At 46.0% G+C, this 24,893-nt stretch overlaps 1 protein-coding gene across 2 annotated transcripts in view; it reads left to right on the top strand.

Annotated features, from left to right (window-relative positions):
• Positions 1-242: 242 nt before the first annotated feature.
• Positions 243-24,893, top strand: part of LOC139565947 (SLIT-ROBO Rho GTPase-activating protein 1-like) — a 29,176-nt gene continuing 4,525 nt past the window's right edge. For both annotated transcript variants that reach the window (XM_071386657.1, XM_071386655.1), the window contains exons 1-21: positions 243-867; positions 9,873-10,068; positions 10,205-10,259; positions 10,370-10,477; positions 11,717-11,779; positions 12,385-12,576; positions 12,723-12,851; positions 12,960-13,181; positions 14,933-15,034; positions 15,517-15,714; positions 15,811-15,895; positions 16,173-16,200; positions 16,326-16,359; positions 16,439-16,499; positions 16,662-16,739; positions 16,825-16,959; positions 17,620-17,725; positions 19,701-19,922; positions 20,149-20,222; positions 20,604-20,784; positions 21,176-21,289. In XM_071386657.1, coding sequence (XP_071242758.1) covers positions 801-867; positions 9,873-10,068; positions 10,205-10,259; positions 10,370-10,477; positions 11,717-11,779; positions 12,385-12,576; positions 12,723-12,851; positions 12,960-13,181; positions 14,933-15,034; positions 15,517-15,714; positions 15,811-15,895; positions 16,173-16,200; positions 16,326-16,359; positions 16,439-16,499; positions 16,662-16,739; positions 16,825-16,959; positions 17,620-17,725; positions 19,701-19,922; positions 20,149-20,222; positions 20,604-20,784; positions 21,176-21,289 — 2,450 coding nt within the window. In that variant the 5' untranslated portion in view covers positions 243-800. The remainder of the gene's footprint in view (positions 868-9,872; positions 10,069-10,204; positions 10,260-10,369; positions 10,478-11,716; positions 11,780-12,384; positions 12,577-12,722; positions 12,852-12,959; positions 13,182-14,932; positions 15,035-15,516; positions 15,715-15,810; positions 15,896-16,172; positions 16,201-16,325; positions 16,360-16,438; positions 16,500-16,661; positions 16,740-16,824; positions 16,960-17,619; positions 17,726-19,700; positions 19,923-20,148; positions 20,223-20,603; positions 20,785-21,175; positions 21,290-24,893) is intronic.

The following is a 24,893-nucleotide window of genomic DNA, read 5'->3' as shown; positions in this document are numbered from 1 at the left end:
GCTACTTTGAAAGATTTGTATCTGTTTTCAAAACCACCTACAAAAGGTTATTTTAAATATCTGATTCCATGTGCTTTTTGGCTGTTCAGACTGCAGGAAAAAAATCAGATTCGAATAAATAAAATAAGATTTGAGTCACTTCAAACTGCCAATGTGAACAAGGCTTAAGTGGTCACGGTAGGCCTAACTGTCAATCATATCTGGGTACCCGCCCCCGAGTCCCACCCTTTCCCATGGCATTGAGCAGCATGCTGGAGCGGAGTAGCGTAGCCCATAGTTTGTGTGAAAGGTTACTACAGTGTTAGAACACAGACACATATTGTTCATAGTACTCACGCAAACACCCCGGGAGAGCCTTGTACAGGAGAAACTCCGGCGAACGAGAGACCAGGGTGTGCTCCGCTGGAAAACCTAGTGGGCGTGCACCCCTCTCTTACCGCAGCCCAGTGTGTGTGTGTGTGTAGGCTACTGCCGCTGCCTCTCCCGCGCCCATTGAGCTCGCTAATGGGAAATTGTTTCTACCTGCTTCCCAGTTGACAGTTGACAGCTCACAGAGAACCCAAACTTAGCATGGCTCAGGCGGTGGCTCTATGGAGAGGGTGATTCTGGATGATTGAGCGTTGTATCCGCCATCCCTTGAGGAGGAATAATACATTCTGTTGTTGCGGCAGTGAGTGGATCTATTCCCTAGTATGTAACTTGTGGTTTGGGATAGCGCCTCGGGCATCGTAGACGCGCGGTGGAGCGGGAATTATCAAGGTTTGGACCGTTATCTGATTGACCATCGTTAGTGCGCCGACATGTCGAACCTGGTCAGGAGCAAGAAGGACAAAGAGTTAATTGCAGAGTATGAAAGCCAGGTGAAAGGTATGCTTTTTATTTGTTTTATTAGTAAGGCGTCACACGGTCACACGCACGCGAACCTGTGCACACGCACACACTGATATGCACGCACACATATACACCCCTCATGTTTATACACACCCCTCTCTCATAGGCAGATTCATATATATATATATACACACACACACACACACACACACTACACCTGCCTATGTTATGTCTGATTCTACTGCCTCTCACACACGGCTTGTTTGGAGAATTGATGTGTAGTGGGGATGACACCTCAGTATGAGACGTCAGTATTTCTGGGTTCATCCTGAGTGCTGCAAGGTGCCTGAGGGGGAGAGGATAAGGAGAGAGGGAGGAGGGGAATCTGCAGAGCCCTTGATCATTCTCAGCCATGTGGAAGTGTGGGTGTTTGACAGTAGTAGGCTACACTACAGTCAGTGGGTATAGAGTGGTGTAGTAGGTGGGTTTAGAGGGGAGTAGTAGGTGGGTATAGAGGGGAGTAGTAGGTGGGTATAGAGTGGTGTAGTAGGTGGGTTTAGAGGGGAGTAGTAGGTGGGTTTAGAGGGGAGTAGTAGGTGGGTATAGAGTGGAGTAGTAGGTGGGTTTAGAGGGGAGTAGTAGGTGGGTATAGAGTGGAGTAGTAGGTGGGTATAGAGTGGAGTAGTAGGTGGGTTTAGAGGGGAGTAGTAGGTGGGTATAGAGGGGAGTAGTAGGTGGGTTTAGAGGGGAGTAGTAGGTGGGTATAGAGTGGAGTAGTAGGTGGGTATAGAGTGGAGTAGTAGGTGGGTATAGAGTGGAGTAGTAGGTGGGTATAGAGTGGAGTAGTAGGTGGGTATAGAGTGGAGTAGTAGGTGGGTATAGAGTGGAGTAGTAGGTGGGTATAGAGGGGAGTAGTAGGTGGGTATAGAGTGGAGTAGTAGGTGGGTTTAGAGGGGAGTAGTAGGTGGGTTTAGAGGGGAGTAGTAGGTGGGTATAGAGGGGAGTAGTAGGTGGGTATAGAGGGGAGTAGTAGGTGGGTATAGAGTGGAGTAGTAGGTGGGTATAGAGTGGAGTAGTAGGTGGGTATAGAGGGGAGTAGTAGGTGGGTATAGAGGGGAGTAGTAGGTGGGTATAGAGTGGAGTAGTAGGTGGGTATAGAGTGGAGTAGTAGGTGGGTATAGAGTGGAGTAGTAGGTGGGTATAGAGTGGAGTAGTAGGTGGGTATAGAGTGGAGTAGTAGGTGGGTATAGAGTGGAGTAGTAGGTGGGTATAGAGTGGAGTAGTAGGTGGGTATAGAGTGGAGTAGTAGGTGGGTATAGAGTGGAGTAGTAGGTGGGTATAGAGGGGAGTAGTAGGTGGGTATAGAGGGGAGTAGTAGGTGGGTATAGAGGGGAGTAGTAGGTGGGTATAGAGTGGAGTAGTAGGTGGGTATAGAGTGGAGTAGTAGGTGGGTATAGAGTGGAGTAGTAGGTGGGTATAGAGTGGAGTAGTAGGTGGGTATAGAGTGGAGTAGTAGGTGGGTATAGAGTGGAGTAGTAGGTGGGTATAGAATGGAGTAGTAGGTGGGTATAGAATGGAGTAGTAGGTGGGTATAGAGTGGAGTAGTAGGTGGGTATAGAGTGGAGTAGTAGGTGGGTATAGAGTGGAGTAGTAGGTGGGTATAGAGTGGAGTAGTAGGTGGGTATAGAGTGGAGTAGTAGGTGGGTATAGAGTGGAGTAGTAGGTGGGTATAGAGGGGAGTAGTAGGTGGGTATAGAGGGGAGTAGTAGGTGGGTATAGAGGGGAGTAGTAGGTGGGTATAGAGGGGAGTAGTAGGTGGGTATAGAGGGGAGTAGTAGGTGGGTATAGAGGGGAGTAGTAGGTGGGTTTAGAGGGGTGTAGTAGGTGGGTTTAGAGGGGTGTAGTAGGTGGGTATAGAGTGGAGTAGTAGGTGGGTATAGAGTGGAGTAGTAGGTGGGTATAGAGTGGAGTAGTAGGTGGGTATAGAGTGGAGTAGTAGGTGGGTATAGAGGGGAGTAGTAGGTGGGTATAGAGTGGAGTAGTAGGTGGGTATAGAGGGGAGTAGTAGGTGGGTATAGAGGGGAGTAGTAGGTGGGTATAGAGGGGAGTAGTAGGTGGGTATAGAGTGGAGTAGTAGGTGGGTATAGAGGGGAGTAGTAGGTGGGTATAGAGGGGAGTAGTAGGTGGGTATAGAGGGGAGTAGTAGGTGGGTATAGAGTGGAGTAGTAGGTGGGTATAGAGGGGAGTAGTAGGTGGGTATAGAGGGGAGTAGTAAGTGGGTTTAGAGGGGAGTAGTAGGTGGGTATAGAGGGGAGTAGTAGGTGGGTATAGAGGGGAGTAGTAGGTGGGTATAGAGGGGAGTAGTAGGTGGGTATAGAGTGGAGTAGTAGGTGGGTTTAGAGGGGAGTAGTAGGTGGGTATAGAGGGGAGTAGTAGGTGGGTATAGAGGGGAGTAGTAGGTGGGTATAGAGGGGAGTAGTAGGTGGGTATAGAGTGGAGTAGTAGGTGGGTATAGAGTGGAGTAGTAGGTGGGTATAGAGTGGAGTAGTAGGTGGGTATAGAGTGGAGTAGTAGGTGGGTATAGAGGGGAGTAGTAGGTGGGTATAGAGGGGAGTAGTAGGTGGGTATAGAGGGGAGTAGTAGGTGGGTATAGAGGGGAGTAGTAGGTGGGTATAGAGGGGAGTAGTAGGTGGGTATAGAGTGGAGTAGTAGGTGGGTATAGAGGGGAGTAGTAGGTGGGTATAGAGTGGTGTAGTAGGTGGGTATAGAGGGGAGTAGTAGGTGGGTATAGAGTGGAGTAGTAGGTGGGTATAGAGGGGAGTAGTAGGTGGGTATAGAGTGGAGTAGTAGGTGGGTATAAAGTGGAGTAGTAGGTGGGTATAGAGGGGAGTAGTAGGTGGGTATAGAGTGGAGTAGTAAGTGGGTTTAGAGGGGAGTAGTAGGTGGGTATAGAGGGGAGTAGTAGGTGGGTATAGAGGGGAGTAGTAGGCTGGTATAGAGTGGAGTAGTAGGTGGGTATAGAGTGGAGTAGTAGGTGGGTATAGAGTGGAGTAGTAGGTGGGTATAGAGTGGAGTAGTAGGTGGGTATAGAGGGGAGTAGTAGGTGGGTATAGAGGGGAGTAGTAGGTGGGTATAGAGTGGAGTAGTAGGTGGGTATAGAGGGGAGTAGTAGGTGGGTTTAGAGGGGAGTAGTAGGTGGGTATAGAGGGGAGTAGTAGGTGGGTATAGAGTGGAGTAGTAGGTGGGTATAGAGGGGAGTAGTAGGTGGGTATAGAGGGGAGTAGTAGGTGGGTATAGAGGGGAGTAGTAGGTGGGTATAGAGGGGAGAAGTAGGTGGGTATAGAGGGGAGAAGTAGGTGGGTATAGAGTGGAGTAGTAGGTGGGTATAGAGGGGAGTAGTAGGTGGGTATAGAGTGGAGTAGTAGGTGGGTATAGAGGGGAGTAGTAGGTGGGTATAGAGGGGAGTAGTAGGTGGGTATAGAGGGGAGTAGTAGGTGGGTATAGAGGGGAGTAGTAGGTGGGTATAGAGGGGAGTAGTAGGTGGGTATAGAGGGGAGTAGTAGTTGGGTATAGAGGGGAGTAGTAGGTGGGTATAGAGGGGAGTAGTAGGTGGGTATAGAGGGGAGTAGTAGGTGGGTATAGAGGGGAGTAGTAGGTGGGTATAGAGGGGAGTAGTAGGTGGGTATAGAGGGGAGTAGTAGGTGGGTATAGAGGGGAGTAGTAGGTGGGTATAGAGGGGAGTAGTAGGTGGGTATAGAGGGGAGTAGTAGGTGGGTATAGAGGGGAGTAGTAGGTGGGTATAGAGGGGAGTAGTAGGTGGGTATAGAGGGGAGTAGTAGGTGGGTATTCACCATAGCTGGGAGCTCTCTCTGTCTGTGTTGGTTCTGTTCCACTGTTGGTTTACATATATTGGTTTACCTCGGAGGCTGTGACTGCAGCAGGCTCCCCCCGGTGTGTGTGTGTGTTTGTGTGCGTGACGAACTGTATATAATGAGCACTGCACTCTGCGTATGCTGGGAGTGGGACGCGGCGTAGGTTTCATCGTCTTGTCAACCCCACTGATGTCCTCGGAGAGAGGCTTGATGTGGTTACTGTGACAGTGACAGTGCTGTAACTATGGAACTGCCCCCCCCCCCCCCCATGATGCCCTGTGGAACGGCATGAGATGAGGGGGACACCTGGGGAGAGCACTGACTGACTGTGCAGGTGTTCCACGTGAGACCGATTCTGTTAAATGTCACGTCTTACACAAGCACTGAACTGAATACGTCCTCAGACCTGGATGGACGTTGAATACAGACTTGTTTCACGGGTGACCCGGCTGACTACTTTGTGTGGTGAGCATGCTGGCGCCAAGAGCTGCTGAGGCATCACCATCCTACACTGTGTTACACAGAGTGGAAGAGGAGAAGTCCAGTGGCTATAAGACACCCTCTACAAGATCCTCAGCAGACTCCATCACCATCATCTACCACCCTCTGACCAGCTCTCTCCATTCACCCATGAACTGACCCTCACCATCTTCGTAGGACGCAGCTTTCAAAGACTTGGCATCTATTGATTGACCTGTTGTGATATATTGCTCGTTTGTTTTTTGATTTTGAAGTGCTTTGAGATTCTATGAAAAGCGCTATTCAAATGTAATGTATTGTTATTATACTGAGGACTGCACACAGAACAGTAGGGTATTCCAACCAAGATGGTTGCCAGGCCACAAAACTGAACATGGCTCTACACCCATCATAATTACATGGGCATGTTGCAGGGCTGTGTGGGATGAACTCTTTTCCTCTCTCACTCGCTCTCCCTCACAGCACCACAGAGCACATAAAACATATTCTCACTTTATCACCTGCAGTGCCTTTATGCCCACATGATCACTTGTCTCAGAAAAGGAAATGACTTTCACTTTTCACAGGAAAGAGCTCCACATTGTTGTGAAAAAGCCTGATGTCCCTGCAGGTTGATATCAAAGAGAAAGGAGGAAATGGAGACGCTGTTGGAGAGTTTGGACTGAAATGGCATGACGTGTGTGTGTGTGTGTGTGCAGGCATTCTGATCAGGAAAGGTCACGAATACATCCTCAGCTCAGCCACGCACACATTGCTGAAATTCTCATAGAAGAGCTTCTTTACTCTCATCTCTTTCTCTCCCTCCTACTGTGCTCTTTCTGTCACTGAGGAACTCTGAATGCACAGGCTCTTCCCTGGGCACACACACACTGAATCGACATCGACACAGTGACTTTGAGTGATTAGATTTAATGGAGAGCGCCGGAGAGAGTGTGTGTGTGCGCGCGTGTGCGCCCATCCCCAGTCTGGCAGCTGGCCAAAACACTTGGGGATGCCCTGCATTACAATGACCACTTAAAGATACAGCGTTGCTTTGCTGCTGCTCTCTCCCGTCTTAGCGGAGGTACCTGTATGTATCTGAATTGTCGCTATGTGGCTTTGCAGTCTGCCTTCCCTCCCCGGGCTGTGATTGGTCGGGAGCAGCTGTGTTTACGAGGCGGGCTGTTCTACTCACGTGACGATGTCACAGTGAGAGTGTTGAGTGTCACGTCATCAGTGAGAGGGTTGATCTGAAGCCCAGGTATACCCAGGTATTCAGACCTCTGCTATGTATTCCACCATGCTAATGTCTGGCTGTCTCTGTGTGCAAAGATATGGGAGATTTTTTAAATGTTTGATAACATCAAGTGATGGCTTGGATCATATAAGCCTGAATGATAAATGCAAAAGAGGGAAAGAGAGAGTGGGGAGAGAGGAATGGAAGTAGAGTGGGAGAGAAGAGTGAAGGAGGGGGGGCCCTGTGAAAGTGAGCTCTGCTTTTGCCTGCGTCTGCATGTGTGTGCGATTACTGACCCCACATCTACATGCCTGGGAGAGAACGAAGGTGGAGGAGGGAAGAGAGGGAGGAATAAAAGATGGAGAGAGAGAGCCCTCACAACAGTGTGTGGTTGTGAGACTGAAGGAAGAAGAATTTGGTGGCCAATGCCAACACTGTGTGTGTGTCCCTTTATGATCATCCAGCGGTGTTCTGCCCTTGTGTCCTTGGACCTGGTTGTCATGGAAACGGGCCAGGATGAGATTCCTCTTCCTGTTCAGCTGTGACATCACACCCACACACACTCTCTCTCCAGGTGTCTAAGCCATGAAAGGTAATCTAGTGTCAGATTGGTGAAATGAATTGTTCTTGGCTTGTGCAGAGTTGTCTTATTCACAATCATACATTCATACCAAAGACACCCTCCACTAATCGTAGACAACAAACAAGAGCAAAATCATGGTGGAAGAACAAGAGAAGGGAAATGTTTTACTACATTTCTACAGTGTCCAACAGAAGTTGTGTATCTCACTCACTCCTCAGGCCCGCTGTCTCTCACTCCCTCCCCTGTGTCTACCCTTCCATTTCTCCCTTCCTTTCTTAATCCCTCTCTCCATCCCTCTCTCTCTCCCGCCCTCCATCTCTCTCATAGCACGTCTGTCTCTAAGGAGTCATCTTGGACCGCATCCTTTGGCCACAATAACATTAAAGAACACGCACACATTAAACCCACACAAACACATTACACACACACACACACACACCAATCCCACAGTCAGCATGGCAGTGCACACTTCAGTGGTTGTGCTGTTTCAGAGCGAGGGATCTATCAGACACAGGAAGGAGAAGAGAGGACTGGCAGAGAATACACAATGATAACTCTCCCACTCCCCCTCCCCTCTCTCTTTCTCTCTCTCACACATACACACATGATATATTTCTCTCTTTCTCTCTCCCTTCTTCATTTCCTTTCTCTCTCCTTATCTCGGTCTCTCTCACACACACATGCACACGCAGACACACCAATCTCCAGGGGACCCTCTCCACTCCACTACCTGTTGTCTTGGCAACCACACACTGTGTGTGAACTATGTGACGAAGAAGGTGAAGACGGAGCTCAGATCTGCCGCATCGACATTGACACACACACATACATATATATATATGCACACACAAACACACACATACATATTCAGATATGCTTCATAAAGATTCCAATAGAATAATATCATGGCCTTTAGCATGAAGAATCTGATTTCCAGTCATGCATGCTCTCTCGTGCGTGTGTGTGTGTTTGCACACGCAGGCACGTCCCCCACTGTGATAGTGGATATCTAGTGGGCATGTGTTCCAACGCAAAATGGCTGCCATGTGCATCACCCAGGTGGGTGCCTAGCTTCACATTAGTGGGTGATAGAGAGAGGTGACTTTGAGACCTAGTGAAAAACACTATATGAATACAATTCATTAGTATATGGGCCAGTACTCTGGAAAGGTGTTACGTCTGCATATGTTAGTGTGTATTACTAGAGGTGTCTGTGTAACTGAATGATTGTGTTTGTCTGTAGAGGTCTGGTTTAGGGTGTGTGCATGTATTTCAAATCAAATTTGTATTTGTCACATGCGCCGAATACAACAGTGAAATTCTTACTTACAAGCCCTTAACTAACAATGCAGTTAAGAAAATAGCTAAAAAAAAGAATAACAAATTATTATTTAAAGAGCAGCAGTAAATAACAATAGCGGGGATAAATACAGGGGGTACCGGTGTCGAGGTAATTGAGGTAATATGTACATGTAGGTAGAGTTAATATAGTGACTATGCATAGATAATAACAGAGAGTAGCAGCAGGGTTCCGGAGGGGGGGGGGGGGGGGGATTGCAAATACTCTGGGTAGTCGTTTGATTAGGAGACTTATGGCTTGGGGGTAGAAGCTATTTAGGAGCCTCTTGGACCTAGACTTGGTGTTCCAGTACCGCTTGCCATGCGGTAGCAGGGAGAAAAGTCTATGACTAGGGTGGCTGGAGTCTTTGACAATTTTTAGGGCCTTCCTCTGACATCGCCTGGTATAGAGGTCCGGGATGGCAGAAGCTTGGCCCCAGTGATGTACTGGTCCATACGCACTACCCTCTGTAGTGCCTTGCGGTCAGAGGCCGAGCAGTTGCCATACCAGGCAGTGATGCAACCCGTCAGGATGCTCTCGATGGTGCAGCTGTAAAACCTTGAGGATCTGAGGACCCATGCCAAATATTTTCAGTCTCCTGAGGGGGAATAGGTTTTGCTGTGCCCTCTTCACGGCTGTCTTGGTGTGCTTGGACAATGTTAGTTTGTTGGTGATGTGGACACCAAGGAACTTGAAGCTCTCAACCTGCTCCAATGCTGCCCCGTCGATGAGAATGGGGGCGTGCTCGGTCCTCCTTTTCCTGTAGTCCACAATCATCTCCTTTGTCTTGATCACGTTGAGGGAGAGCTTGTTGTCCTTGCAACACACGGTCAGCTCTCTGACCACCTCCCTGTAGGTTGTCTCAACATTGTCGGTGATCAGGACTACCACTGTTGTCATCAGCAAACTTAATGATGGTGTTGGAGTCGTGCCTGGCCGTGCAGTCATGAGTGAACAGGGAGTACAGGAGGGGACTGCGCATGCACCCCTGAGGGGCCCCCGTGTTCAGAATCAGTGTGGCGGATGTGCTTTTACCTACCTTTACCACCTGGGGGCGGCCCGTCAGGAAGTCCAGGATCCAGTTGCAGAGGGAGGTGTTTAGTCCCATGGTCCTTAGCTTAGTGATGAGCTTTGAGGGCACTATGGTGTTGAACGCTGAGCTGTAGTCAATGAATAGTATTCTCACATAGGTGTTCATTTTGTCCAGGTGGGAAAGGGCAGTGTGGAGTGCAATAGAGATTGCATCATCTGTGGATCTGTTGGTGCGGTATGCAAATTGGAGTGGGTCTAGGGTTTCTGGGATAATGGTGTTGATGTGAGCCATGACCAGCCTTTCAAAGCATTTCATGGCTACAGATGTGAGTGCTACGGGTTGGTAGTCATTTAAGCAGGTTATGTTAGTGTTCTTGGGCACTAAGAACGCTAAGGTAACCTGTGTCCATATCAATGCAGGGATGTGTGTAAACATGTCTAATTGGTTTACAGTATGTCTCTCTATAATCATATGCGTGTATACAGTATATCTCTGATTATGAGTGTATCTGTGTGTAGATGTGCGAGCCCAGCTGGTGGAACAGCAGCGGTGTTTGGAACAGCAGACAGAGATGAGGGTGCAGTTGCTGCAGGACCTGCAGGACTTCTTCAGGAAGAAGGCTGAGATCGAGACAGAGTACTCCAGGAACCTGGAGAAACTAGCTGAGAGGTTCATGGCCAAGACACGCAGCACCAAGGACCACCAGCAATACAAGTAAGAAGACGTGTGTGTGTGTGTGTGTGTGTGTGTGTATAGCTCATACTGTATGTGTTTAAGTGTAAACAGTGGCTTAATGCATGTGTTTGTGTTGATTTGAGTACAACCTCTGCAATCTTTCTCTCTCCTACAGAAAGGACCAGAACTTGCTGTCTCCAGTTAACTGCTGGTACTTGCTGCTGAACCAGGTAATGAATGTGTTTGTTTGAATGTGTGAAGGCACATATTGCTGACATGTTGGTTCTCTTCATTAAATAGTTAAAATGTAAACAATTGATCTCTCTCTCTCTCTCTTCAGGTGAGGAGGGAGAGTAAGGACCACGCCACCCTCAGTGACCTCTACCTGAACAACGTCATCACCCGTCTCACGCACATCAGCGACGACTCCGCCCGCCTGCTTAAAAGAGTGAGCCAATCACAGCCTCTTCTCATGCACGTGTCACAGATGACTTTCCCAAGGGAATAGAGGGTTTTATAGCTGTAACGACAAGTCTGTTAGTATGAGAGGGAGCAAGAAGAGAACTAGAAGAGTTAACGTTTTCGAAGGAAAAGTAAAGGCTCATATTTCCCCGTGTATTTTCCCAGAAGCCTCTTGGTTTGAGAGGGAGCTATAAAAGGAGCCACAGAGTTAACCTGATGGGTTTTAATCAAAAGTACAGAATCGGCCCACATTTTCAGTGTTTTCCCCTGTGTATGTTCAGAGAAGCCTGCCTCCGAGTACTGTAGAACAAGTTAAACACACACACCCACACAAACCCCTTCCGAGTTCAACTCATCATGTTCATTATTAATCTCTCTGTGGCTCCTGTTTTATTAATGAGAGCTAAAGTGCTGAGAGACCTGATAGCTAGTAGATACATACAGTACGCCTAGACATAGAAGCTTCGTAACTGTGTTATAACTGCTTATTGAAGCTTTGGTTTTAGAATGTTTTGTATATATTTTTTACAGTTGGATAAACACTCCAAACAGCCTAACCGACCGCTGAGGCATCCGCATGGTCCTAAAGCACATCGTTGCCTCGTTTTGTATATCATTCCAATGATAAAACTGGAGGGGGGACAAAAATGCAATTTCAGAATGTGGGGGGGGACATGTCCCCATCCCCAGTGAAAGTTGCGCCCCTGTATGAAGCTCTAGTACACAGATGACACTTGTCAGTCACTGTGAGTGTGCCCAGGATGACACCGGCTGGTGACCATGACAACGCTGAGTTTCTGACAGCCTGGTGTCCATGGTGACAGGCTCAGCTGGTCCGCCTCACAGTAAGAAGGCTAGTAGAATGGGATTCATCCATTCTGGGATTTTAATGCAATATTAATGCTGTACAGAATGCTATAACTCAAACTCCCAAACTGGAAGGAGCTGTTTAATACATGAGGACTCAGACACACACACAGGAGCTAGGAGCTACAGCCCAGCTCCTGCCACCATATGTTTTATTTATGGATTCATCCGTTTATGGATTTATTTATTTATCTGATTATGAAACGTTTCTCATTTGCAGTGATGACCTGTGTGTGCATTTCTAAATTCTACAGAGTTCTCCTCCCTTCTCCACAGTGTTGATGAAATATCTCTCTCCCCTATCTCTTCCTCCGTACCCCCTCTCTCGTCTACCCTCTCCTCCTCCCTCCACTCTCAGAGTAAAGAGATCACCTTTCAGCTGCAGGAGGACTTGATGAAGCTCCTTAATGAACTCTACACCGTAAGTGACATCATCTATAACTGCCACACGCAGTCTCCGTTAAACATATAACTTCAGGGCTTTTTTAACTGTCACTTTTCCTGTGCTTAAACAAGACATCAAAAACTGCCACACTTCATTTTAAACATTGCGACATGAACTTTGAGGAATGAGTCACTTTTGCTGTGCTCTACCAATACTTGTAATTTCAGCAAAATGCTGCAAAGGAAAGTTGCTGATTGGAGCGTTTAGTTAAGTGAAAGCTTGGCAGCCTTAAAAGCTGCTGGTGTAAATAAAGAAACGCATGAGCTAACAAGAACTTAGAGAGGGGACAGATCGGTTCCTAACCTCACAGGGGAAGGGAGGCTTAGGGTGGGTGCAACATTCAGGTGCATTTCTATAGGTGATTGTGGTATGAGCAGTAAGGTCATGTTCAGGAGGCACGAAACAGGAGAAAACCCTTTCAAAACGGAGGAGGTACTACCTGAACTTGTCCAATGAGGGCCATTCTTTCTGCCTTCTATGTAAAAACATTTCTGTCCATTAGTGCCTTCTGAACACGACCCAGACGATTTGCCTGGGCAGACTTGTTGACAGATGGATGCATTGTGGGCTGTGGTTGCTAGGTGATGAAGACATACCACATGTACCATGGGGAGACGCTGAACGCGGAGACCAAGCTGAGGGATGCCGAGCGTCAGGTGGGGGTTGGCAAAGTGGGGCCTGGCGGGGGGGTGGAGCCATTATTCGGCATGCGTATAGAGGAACGCCACCAGAGACGCAACGCCGCCCACAAGATGGAGAAGATGAGGGAGAAGGTACAGAGACCCATGAGGGACACACACTCCTTTCCTGCATTCATTTAGATTTTTTACGAGTCTCTAAAAAGTCTCAAACTGTTATTTTCTCCCCACCTTCTCTCTTGCTCTCTCTGCTCTCTCTCTCTCTCTCGCTCTCACTCCAGAGGAAAGCTAAGTACTCTGAGAACAAGCTGAAGTCTCTGAAGGCCAGGAACGAGTACCTGCTGACGATGGAGGCCACCAACTCCTCTGTGTTCAAATACTACATCCACGACCTGCCCGATATCATAGACGTGAGCACACACACAAACAAGCCGATTTCACTTTTACCAAAGCAGTGTTGGCAACTAGTGTTAGAGAAAGAAAGACACATTACCATCTCATCTCTCTCCCTCCCTCAGTGTTGTGACCTGGGGTACCACTCCAGTCTGAGTCGTGCGTTGAAGACCTACCTGTCTGCAGAGCTGAGTCTGGAGGCCTCCAGGCGGACAGGGTTGGAAGTACTGGAGGGGGCCGTAGAGGGCCTGGATCCTGCCCGAGACAGACAGCGCCTGCTGGGCCTCTACCCTACCGCTTTCTGCCCCCCGCCACGCTTCAGCTTCCAGCCCCACATGGGGGACCCGGTGAGTGCGCAAAAGTGCAAAAACACACAAGCACGCATGCACACATATACAGTGGGGAGAACAAGTATTTGATACACTGCCGATTTTGCAGGTTTTCCTACTTACAAAGCATGTAGAGGTCTGTAATTTTTATCATAGGTACACTTCAACTGTGAGAGACGGAATCTAAAACAAAAATCCAGAAAATCACATTGTATGATTTTTAAGGAAATTATTTGCATTTTATTGCATGACATAAGTATTTGATCACCTACCAACCAGTAAGAATTCCGGCTCTCACAGACCTGTTAGTTTTTCTTTAAGAAGCCCTCCTGTTCTCCACTCATTACCTGTATTAACTGCACCTGTTTGAACTCGTTACCTGTATAAAAGACACCTGTCCACACACTCAATCAAACAGACTCCAACCTCTCCACAATGGCCAAGACCAGAGAGCTGTGTAAGGACATCAGGGATAAATTGTAGACCTGTACAAGGCTGGGATGGGCTACAGGACAATAGGCAAGCAGCTTGGTGAGAAGGCAACAACTGTTGGCACAATTATTAGAAAATGGAAGAAGTTCAAGATGACGGTCAATCACCCTCGGTCTGGGGCTCCATGCAAGATCTCACCTCGTGGGGCATCAATGATCATGAGGAATGTGAGGGATCAGCCCAGAACTACACGGCAGGACCTGGTCAATGACCTGAAGAGAGCTGGGACCACAGTCTCAAAGAAAACCATTAGTAACACACTACGCCGTCATGGATTAAAATCCTGCAGCGCACGCAAGGTCCCCCTGCTCAAGCCAGCGCATGTCCAGGCCCGTCTGAAGTTTGCCAATGACCATCTGGATGATCCAGAGGAGGAATGGGAGAAGGTCATGTGGTCTGATGAGACAAAAATAGAGCTTTTTGCTCTAAACTCCACTCGCCGTGTTTGGAGGAATAGAAGGATGAGTACAACCCCAAGAACACCATCCCAACCGTGAAGCATGGAGGTGGAAACATCATTCTTTGGGGATGCTTTTCTGCAAAGGGGACAGGACGACTGCACCGTATTGAGGGGAGGATGGATGGGGCCATGTATCGCGAGATCTTGGCCAACAACCTCCTTCCCTCAGTAAGAGCATTGAAGATGGGTCGTGGCTGGGTCTTCCAGCATGACAACGACACGAAGCACACAGCCATGGCAACTAAGGAGTGGCTCCGTAAGAAGCATCTCAAGGTCCTGGAGTGGCCTAGCCAGTCTCCAGACCTGAACCCAATAGAAAATCTTTGGAGGGAGCTGAAAGTCCGTATTGCCCAGCGACAGCCCCGAAACCTGAAGGATCTGGAGAAGATCTGTAGGGAGGAGTGGGCCAAAATCCCTGCTGCAGTGTGTGCAAACCTAGTCAAGAACTACAGGAAACGTATGATCTCTGTAATTGCAAACAAAGGTTTCTGTACCAAATATTAAGTTCTGCTTTTCTGATGTATCAAATACTTATGTCATGCAATAAAATGCAAATTAATTACTTAAAAATCATACAATGTGATTTTCTGGATTTTTGTTTTAGATTCCGTCTCTCATAGTTGAAGTGTACCTATGATAAAAATTACAGACCTCTACATGCTTTGTAAGTAGGAAAACCTGCAAAATCGGCAGTGTATCAAATACTTGTTCTCCCCACTGTACATACACTCACACAGACATACGCACACCCAGTGACACACACACACCCCCAGGTAAGCGCCCAGTCATGCTGTGTGTTGTTCCTGTTTCCTGTCAGGTGACCCAGATAGCCGCCCAGCCACAGGTGCAGGCAGAGCTCACATCTAGGCTGCAGCAGCTCCAGTCACGCCTCTCCACCCTGAAGATAGAGAACGAGGAGGTGAGACACACACACAGTCATATGTACTTCAGTCTCCCAGTGTGCTTTGCTGTAGTTTGGTTGATTCTCAGACTACATGCTGTGGGAAGAAGGAGAGGAAGGTTGGGTTGATTTTGTAACAGATGTAGACCTACAAATAAACCGTTTTCGTGCCCTGAAGCTATAGCTTTTTTGGGTTATGTATAGTGTGGATTAATGTTGCGCAGATTGTATATGGATTGTTGTGGAATGGGAGGGCAGCTGTTGTCTCACCCTGAAGGGCACAGAAGTGTTGACGGAGACTGGAGTAATGAGCTGCATCTGCAGGTCTCCGCACATGCACACACACACACACCGTAATTACCATACACAAATAAACACCACCTGCACCATACAGATTTAAGATGTGCGTTAACACTCGCTCAAACCTCATATCCACAAATACATGAACAGACAATCTGTGAGGGATTACTTTGGTCTAACTCTATTTCCCCTACGCCCAGGTGAAGAAGACATGGGGGGCCACTCTCACCACCCTTCAGGACATGACAGTGCTGGATGACTATGACGTTTCCCAGAGTTTCACGCACAGCCCCTCTTCAGAGTCAGTCAAGTCCAGCGTGTCGGACGGCTACCTAAACAAACCCAGCCTCGCCAAGCGCCGTGCCAACCAACAGGAGACTGAGCTCTTCTACTTTACGGTGACACACACACACACAAACAGGCTAGATGATATAGACAGTTAGGTAGATGTACAGTTAATAAAAGCGGCATGTTCTTCTGTCTGTGGTCCACAGAAGTTCCGTGAGTATCTGGAGGGCAGTAATCTGATCTCCAAACTACAGGCCAAACACGACCTACTGAAGAAAGCCATGGCCGAGGGTAAGAGACACTCTCTTGCTTTCTCATTCTTTCTCGCCGTCGACCCTCTTTCTCTCTGTTAGCCTGGTCCACCATCTTGAACACTGCGCTCTCGTTTTGTTTCACAAGAATCCATGTAGTGAAACAGAATGTAAGCTCGCGATATCAGGATGGTTGAACGAGGCTCTCTCTCTCACTGCCTCTTTTACGGCTTAGAAATATGCCTTGTGTGCTAATGCCCTCCCTGTCTGACAATAAAACTCCTCTCTCTGTCTGCCTGTCTTTGATGTCTCTCCAGGGTATATAGCAGACACGCTGACTACCAGGTATAGCTCTTCAACATGTTATTGACTGAAGCACTGTTTCTATCTTTTAGATTGTCTCACCTCTTGTCTTTTGAGCTCTGCAAAACAAAACTGACTCACTCTGGTCTCTGTTTCTCTCCTTCTAGCCGTGGACGAAAGAACTCCCATAGCAAACACCAGGTAATGTTTCCACTCTTCCTCCTGCTGGTTGTGTGGTTGGCCTCTGCTGGTTGCTTAATTGCCTGGATGTGTTTTTTAGGACTCGACTAAAGCCATTCCTCTGCTGGTGGAGAGCTGCATCCGTTACATCAACCTCCATGGTGAGTCCGACTGTTGAAAACAACACGGTGGATCCTCCACTTAGCCTATTTGGGGGCTAGGGGTTAGGAGCCAAATCCATACCGCTTACACCTATCAAGTCCTTTCAAATTCCTCTGATGTGTACTGATTAGACTCTCATAACCGCCTCCCATCTCCTTCAGGTCTTCAGCACCAGGGCATATTCCGTGTGTCGGGGTCACAGGTGGAGGTCAATGACATCAAGAACTCATTTGAGAGAGGTGAGAGGTCATTGTGAGGTCATCATACGTGTGCTTCCAGGTCAGGTGAGAGGAAACTGACCATGTCCGTCTCTCTGTTGTCAAGGTAATGACCCCCTGATTGACGAGGAGAATAACCATGACATCAACTCGGTGGCCGGTGTACTGAAGCTCTACTTCCGGGGGCTGGAGAACCCCCTCTTTCCCAAGGAAAGGTTCAATGACCTAATTTCCTGTGTCCGTGAGTAGCATTTCCTTTCTTTATGCTGTGGGGAGGTGGCGGGACAGGAGGACAGAGGTCACTGTTTTAATGGGGGGGAATGTTTATTTTTTTGTGTGTATGCAATTAGTCTGTGTGTTTGAAAAAAATGATCAGCTGTGAAGGTTTTGTGATTTACCGTGACATTTGAACAGCTCTAACATGCAATGTGTTGCAAAAACGACCTTATCAGCAGTCGATACGGCCCTTCAAAACGTATTTAAAATGCAACAGATTCCAATTGCTTTGCATGCTTCACTTAAATGCACTGTTTGTTTAAGGTCTCCATAAATTATCAGCGGCTGTTCAGTGACATTCATTGACAAAAAGAGCAGCTTTGAAATGCAGTAATAAAAAGTCTTATGAGTAATACATTCCATTTTGGCACTGTCAAAATGGGTCCCTCTATCTCTCTCTCTCTCTGTATCGCTCTCTCTCTTCCTCCCACACACAATCTCCCAGTCCCATTTCTTTGTCTTCAACTCAGTTGCTTTCTGTCTTTCTGAAACACACAAAGAGCTAGCTGCCTCTCTGTGGGCTGCTTATATTTCAGGATGTGTCAGGATTACACCTCATGAGTTTCTGGGAATATTACTGACAGCTGGTGTGTGTGTGTGTGTGTGTGTGTGTGTGTTCCCACAGGTATAGAGAGCCTGTATGACAGAGCTCAGTGTATTCGTAAGATTCTACTGGGTGTTCCACGGGTGACTCTGGTCGTGATGAGATACCTGTTTGCTTTCCTGAACCAGTGAGTGTCTGTACGCTAACACAGAACCACACATGAACCACGTCTGGGTTAATATAGAGCCCACAGAACCAGTTGTGGGTTAGTCTAGAACCAAGCAGAACCAGGTCTGGACTAGTATAGAACCACACAGAACCAGTACTGGACTAGTGTTGAACACACAGAACCAGTACTGGGTTAGTTGAGAACACACAGAACAAGTACTGGGTTAGTCTAGAACACATAGGTCTGCAATAGTCTAGATCACACACAACACGGTCTGTCTGTATTTGGCTGAACACGATATCTCATCTCTGCAGCTCCAAATAGAGATGGAGGAGGAAGTGTGAACGGGAGGAGAGGGAGAAGTGTGAGGTGCAGGTGTGATCTACCACAGCAGAGAATGTTAGATTGCAGAATGTTAGATTACAGTATTCGGTATGAGTATGATGGACATTCAGTATACTTCTATTTGTATCCTGGAGTGTTTTACTTCCTGCTTTTATTGCTGGCTCAGTAGCCCACATGTTTTATTTAACAGTGTTATCAGGAAGTATTCCAAAAGCATGGAAATCTACATATGTGCTGCCACTCCATAAGAGTGGGGATACAAATGATCTTGACAACTGTCACCCCATTTCAATACTACCTTCTTTAGATAAGATTCTTGAATCCTTGGTTAATGTACAACTTTGTTCCTTTTTATCTGACAATTGCATTTTTAATATAAACCAATCAGGGTTTAGGCCTGGGTGTAGTACTACCACAGCAACCATGCTGTCCAACCACGCCTGGGATATACAGCCAGTTTTATGGTTTCAGAATTATCTTAGCGACAGAACTCAGGCCATCTTGACAGATTGGTTTGAATCTGAATTTCTTGAGAATCAAAAAGGTGTTCCTCAGAGTTCGATTTTGGGTCCAATATTGTTCACCTATCTTAATGACATAGGAAACACTGTTAATACTTGTAACATTCATCTCTATGCAGATGACAGTTTTCTATTCCTGTGCCACCTCGGTGCAGCAGGCCATTCGTGAACTTCAGCATGACTTTGTTTCAATTCAGAAATCCCTTACAGATCATAAGTTGGTGTTAAATACAAGTAGAACCAAGCTCATGCTGTTCTCTAGGTCACGAAATGTTGATCCTGAGGACCTGCATAATTGCGCAACAAATGGAGCCCAAATTGAGCTTGTTTCTCAATATAAGTACCTGGGTGTCTGGATTGATGACAAGTTGTCCTTCGTAACGCATATAGAAAATCTGACTAAGAAGCAAAGATCCTAGATTGTTTTTTTTATTATATTGAAATAAATCATGCCTCAGGATTGAAAATGGGAGAAAGATTGTTCAAACAACGCTTCTCCCTGTATTGGATTTTGGTGATATTGTTTACATGCATGCAGCAACCTCTATTTTGAGACCTTTGGACGCAGTCTACCATGCCGCAATACGTTCTATCACAGGGAACAATTTTAGGACTCATTGTAGTCTGTATAAAAATGTGGGATGGACCTCTCTCTAAGAAGAGAGCTGCATTCTCTTATTTATTTCCAAAGCAATCTGACAGAAACTGCCTCCATATGTAACTTCATGAAGTTAAGAATCATTCCTTCTCAGGAATGGATAACAATAGGTCTCCACGGATTTGGGAAAATCGGCGTTTTAGTTTTTTTTGCCTCTAACCTGTGGAACAGTCTGCAGAGTTCACTGCAGTTACATGTGCTGGTGCCACTCAGGCAGTTAACATTAATGATTGAGGACCTCTATGTAGTTTAATGTGATTGCTTTTATTAAATATGTTTATTTTGTTATTGTGTGCTGAATTATATTATTTTATACACCATGTATATGTATACAGGGCTCTGTTGTAAAATCGATTTTGAATCTCAATGTGACTCCGTTTTTAAATAAAGTTTAAAGAAAAAATAAGGGGGAAAAAATTAAGTGATGTGGTGTTTAAGTACTAACATTTGCCCTGTGCCCCCTGCACAGCTTATCCCAGTACAGCGATGAGAACATGATGGATGCTGGGAACCTGGCCATCGTCTTCGGCCCCACCCTGCTGCCCACGCCCGACGCCCTGGACCAGGTGGCCTGCCAGGCGCATGTTAATGAGGTCATCAAGACGGTCATCCTGCACCACGACATCTTCCCCGACCCCCCGGAGCTGCCTGGGCCCGTCTATGAGAAGTGCATGACTGGAGACCAGTACTGGTGAGACAGATGGACTATACTGTATACTCAAGCCTTGCAACCATCTGTGCTTTTATCCTTCTGTTCATCCATTTTGTGAAATATCAAGAGGGCCCGGTTCTAGCAAGTTTGTCTAGTATTGCTGACTGCTGCAGTTATGGTACTTACACTGCCTTTTTCTTCCTTCTCCTTCTCCTCCCCCACACCCAAACTCTTTCTCTCGCTCTCTCCCCCTCTCCCTTTCTAGCGAGAGTCCGTTCAGCGAGCCGGGTGGGGAGGCGGAGCCTGACGGCGGCACAGAGACTCAGACCAGTGAGGAGGGTATGCTTTGACCTCTACACAATCACCCAGTGGGCTTCTCTCTCTCATCCACCAATGGATAGAGAGCTGTCTCCATGGCAACAGCTAGCATAGAGACCCCCCTCTCTCCCATTGTAGGGGGGGGAAGGGGTGCGGTGGGGTGATGGTTAGCTAAGACTCTTATGCTGATTTCTCTTTCGCGTCCGCCTCGTTCCTCATTGGCTGAGCTCGGGCAAGGTCGAGCCGGGGAGATGAGTTATTGACAGGTCCCGATCATACTATCTGGCTCTTATCGCTCCTTTCTCTCTGTCCTTCTGCCTCCCGCTTCCTTCCCCCTCTCTCTGTTTCTCTCTTTCTCCCTCCCCATCTTTCTTTCTCTCTCCGTTTCTCTCGGTCTCTCAGAGGGGGAAGCAGTAGAAGCGGTGGCCAGGTTTGACTATACAGGCCGGTCGGGGCGGGAGCTCTCCTTTAAGAAGGGAGTGACCCTGCAGCTGTTCCAGCGTGCGTCACATGACTGGTGGGAGGGGCGACTCAACGGCACCCATGGCCTGGTGCCTCACCAGTACATAACACTGAAGGACAGGCAAGTACATGGCTACAGCATAGCTAGCACATAGCATGGTTGTGTTACTTAGCGTGTGTGCTAAGAGAATATGTCTGTAAAATATGCCTACAGCGGCATCCCGTTGTGGACTGTTATCAAATTAACTGTAGAATGAGGAATTGAAGTATCAAAGGAACTGCCCATTTTTTGATTATTTAAACTTGTTTTTGGGGATTTATGGATTGACGACCTAAGTTAATTAAATTGCAGTGAACAATTACTGGGCACTGGTATTGATTGACTAATTTGTCTGATTAGTTAGAGTGCCCTGATTGGTTGGGTAACAGGTTCTGTTTAAAACTGATTTGGTTAGGGAGCAGGTTCTGTTTAGTGCTGATTGGTTGATAAGAGGTGCTGTGTGGTGTTTCAGGCCTGACTCTGCATCGACAGTGGACAGCGACAGTGGGAGCACTAGCAATGACGACAAGAAAGCCAGAAGTGAGCTGAGCTCTCCTACTGACAGACAGCCAGAAACCTACAACAGGTCAGTAGTTAGATCGCCTGAGAGGAGGCCAAATTACAGAGGAGGAACTTCTTGATGCAATTAAAGCATTTAAGTCTGGGAAAACTCCAGGCCTGGATGGCATACCAAACCTTTTTTTTTATTTTTTATATATACTCAGAGGACCATTATTAGCATGTTTTAACCATTCCTATATAAATAGTAGATTATCGGACACTCAACCAGGTCTGATTTCATTATTACTGAAACAGGATCCAAGTAGTGTATATATAAAGAGGGATCTTACACTTCAATGTTGTGATGCAAAAATTCTAGCTAAATGCTTAGATCATAGAATTAAAAAGGTTTTGTCAGTTATTATTAATCCTAATCAGACAGGTTTTTTACATGGACGATACATTGGAGATAATAAGACAAGTACTAGAAACAATAGAACACAATGAAATATCTGCAAAACCAGACTTGGTTTTCATAGCTGACTTTGAAAAGGCTTTTGATAAAGTACGACTGGAGTTTATACACTGCTCAAAAAAATAAAGGGAACACTTAAACAACACAATGTAACTCCAAGTCAATCACACTTCTGTGAAATCAAACTGTCCACTTAGGAAGCAACACTGATTGACAATAAATTTCACATGCTGTTGTGCAAATGGAATAGACAAAAGGTGGAAATTATAGGCAATTAGCAAGACACCCCCAATAAAGGAGTGGTTCTGCAGGTGGTGACCACAGACCACTTCTCAGTTCCTATGCTTCCTGGCTGATGTTTTGGTCACTTTTGAATGCTGACGGTGCTTTCACTCTAGTGGTAGCATGAGACGGAGTCTACAACCCACACAAATGGCTCAGGTAGTGCAGCTCATCCAGGATGGCACATCAATGCGAGCTGTGGCAAGAAGGTTTGCTGTGTCTGTCAGCGTAGTGTCCAGAGCATGGAGGCGCTACCAGGAGACAGGCCAGTACATCAGGAGACGTGGAGGAGGCCATAGGAGGGCAACAACCCAGCAGCAGGACCGCTAGAAGTGTGATTTAATTGGAGTTACATTGTGTTGTTTAAGTGTTCCCTTTATTTTTTTGAGCAGTGTATATAAATGCCTGGAATATTTCAATTTTGGAGAATCTCTTATAAAATGGTTTAAGTTATGTATAGTAACCCTAGGTGTAAAAAAGTAAATAATTGCTACATCTCAGAAAGTGTTAAACTGTCAAGAGGAGTAAAACAAGGTTGTCCACTATCAGCATATCTATTTATTATTGCCATCGAAATGTTAGCGGTTAAAATTAGATCCAACAATAATATTAAGGGATTAGAAATCCATGGCTTAAAAACAAGTGTCATTATACGCTGATGATTCATATTTTCTTTTAAATCCACAATTAGAATCCCTCCACAGCCTCAGAGGATCAAGATACTTTTTCTAACCTCTCTGGATTAAAACCAAATGATGATATGATTACGTATTGGATCACCAAAAAAAAATGCTACTTTTACATTACCATGTAATAAAATGGTCTGATGGGAATGTGGACATACTCAAAATAAATATCCCAAAATAAATAAATGATCTGACTACAATACATTTTTACTGAAAGTTAGCAAAAATACCATGGGAAAATCACCCTGATTAACTCTTTAGTCATATCCTAGCTTACCTATTTGATGATGGTTTTGCCTACACCTAGCAACCTGCTTTTTAAATTATAAACTCAGCAAAAAAAGAAACAGCCCTTTTTCAGGACCCTGTCTTTCAAAGATAATTAACTTCCGGCGCCGACAGAGATGGCCGCCTCGCTTCGCGTTCCTAGGAAACTATGCAGTATTATCCGCCTCTTCAACCTCAGGAGGCTGAAGAAATTCGGCTTGTCACCAAAAGCACTCACAAACTTCTACAGATGCACAATCGAGAGCATCCTGTCGGGCTGTATCACCGCCTGGTACGGCAACTGCTCCGCCCACAACCGTGAGGCTCTCCAGAGGGTAGTGAGGTCTGCACAACGCATCACCGGGGGCAAACTACCTGCCCTCCAGGACACCTACACCACCCGATGTCACAGGAAGGCCATAAAGATCATCAAGGACAACAACCACCCGAGCCACTGCCTGTTCCCCCGCTATCATCCAGAAGGCGAGGTCATTACAGGTGCATCAAAGCAGGGACCGAGAGACTGAAAAACAGCTTCTATCTCAAGGCCATCAGACTGTTAAACAGCCACCACTAACATTGAGTGGCTGCTGCCAACATACTGACTCAACTCCAGCCACTTTAATAATGGGAATTGATGGAAATTTATGTAAAAATATATCACTAGCCACTTTAAACAATGCCACTTAATATAATGTTTACATACCCTACATTACTCATCTCATATGTATATACTGTACTCTATATCATCTACTGCATCTTGCCATCTTTATGTAATACATGTATCATCACTAGCCACTTTAAACTATGCCACTTTATGTTTATATACCCTACATTACTCATCTCATATGTATATACTGTACTCTATACCATCTACTGCATCTTGCCTATGCCGTTCTGTACCATCACTCATTCATATATCTTTATGTACATATTCTTTATCCCTTTACACTTGTGTGTATAAGGTAGTAGTTGTGGAATTGTTAGATTACTCGTTGGTTATTACCGCATTGTCGGAACTAGAAGCACAATCATTTCGCTACACTCGCATTAACATCTGCTAACCATGTGTATGTGACAAATAAAATTTGATTTGACTAATTCGTAAAAATCCAAATGACTTCACAGATCTTCATTGTGAAGGGTTTAAACACTGTTTCACATGCTTGTTCAATGAACAATAAACAACTAATGAACATGCACCTGTGGAACGGTCGTTAAGACTAACAGCTTACAGACGGTAGGCAATTAAGGTCACAGTTATGAAAACTTAGGACACTAAAGAGGCCTTTCTCCTGACTCTGAAAAACACAATGAAGATCTGTGAAGTTACTTGGATTTTTACAAAATATCTTTGAAAAACAGGGTCCTGAAAAAGGGACGTTTCTTTTTTTGAGGAGTTTATATATATATATATGGGATACAATCTTCCCAGCTCTGCAGATTTTGCTGCGAGGCAGTCAGTCATTTGATTATTTATTTTGCGACTGTCCATATGTAGCTCGTTTTTGGTCACAGGTCCAGGAATGGCTGAAGAATTGCAACATTTACCTAGAGCTAACACTGCAAATACTGGGTGATTTTAAAAGTCAGTCAATTGATAAATAATATAATTATTTTAGAAAAAATGTTAATCTTTCATTTACAATCTGTAGAAACTATGAGAATAGAAAGGTTTAGTACATTTGTGAAGGATCACGGCACAGTTGAAAAATATATGGCAAATAACACCATCCAATATTGGATTTCTAAGAGATGGTTGGGAGGGGTTGAATGGAGCTGAAGGGTGGGACTAATAACAAGATAACAAATGTAAAACATACAGGGTCTATAAAATGTATATAGGTTCAGAGGTTTTCAAATAACAGTTGCAAATAGAAATCAAACTGGATGGAAATCAGAAATAGAGGAAAGCCATGACTAAAAACAATCAAAATATAACTATTTTGTCTGTAAAATGTGTATAGTATGTATAAGCT

The sequence above is a fragment of the Salvelinus alpinus genome, chromosome 37 (genome assembly GCF_045679555.1).
Source record: "Salvelinus alpinus chromosome 37, SLU_Salpinus.1, whole genome shotgun sequence".
In the NCBI taxonomy this organism is placed as follows: Eukaryota; Metazoa; Chordata; class Actinopteri; order Salmoniformes; family Salmonidae; genus Salvelinus; species Salvelinus alpinus.
The sequence above is the reverse complement of the archived record's forward strand: the minus strand, read 5'-3'. Positions and strand labels throughout refer to the sequence as shown.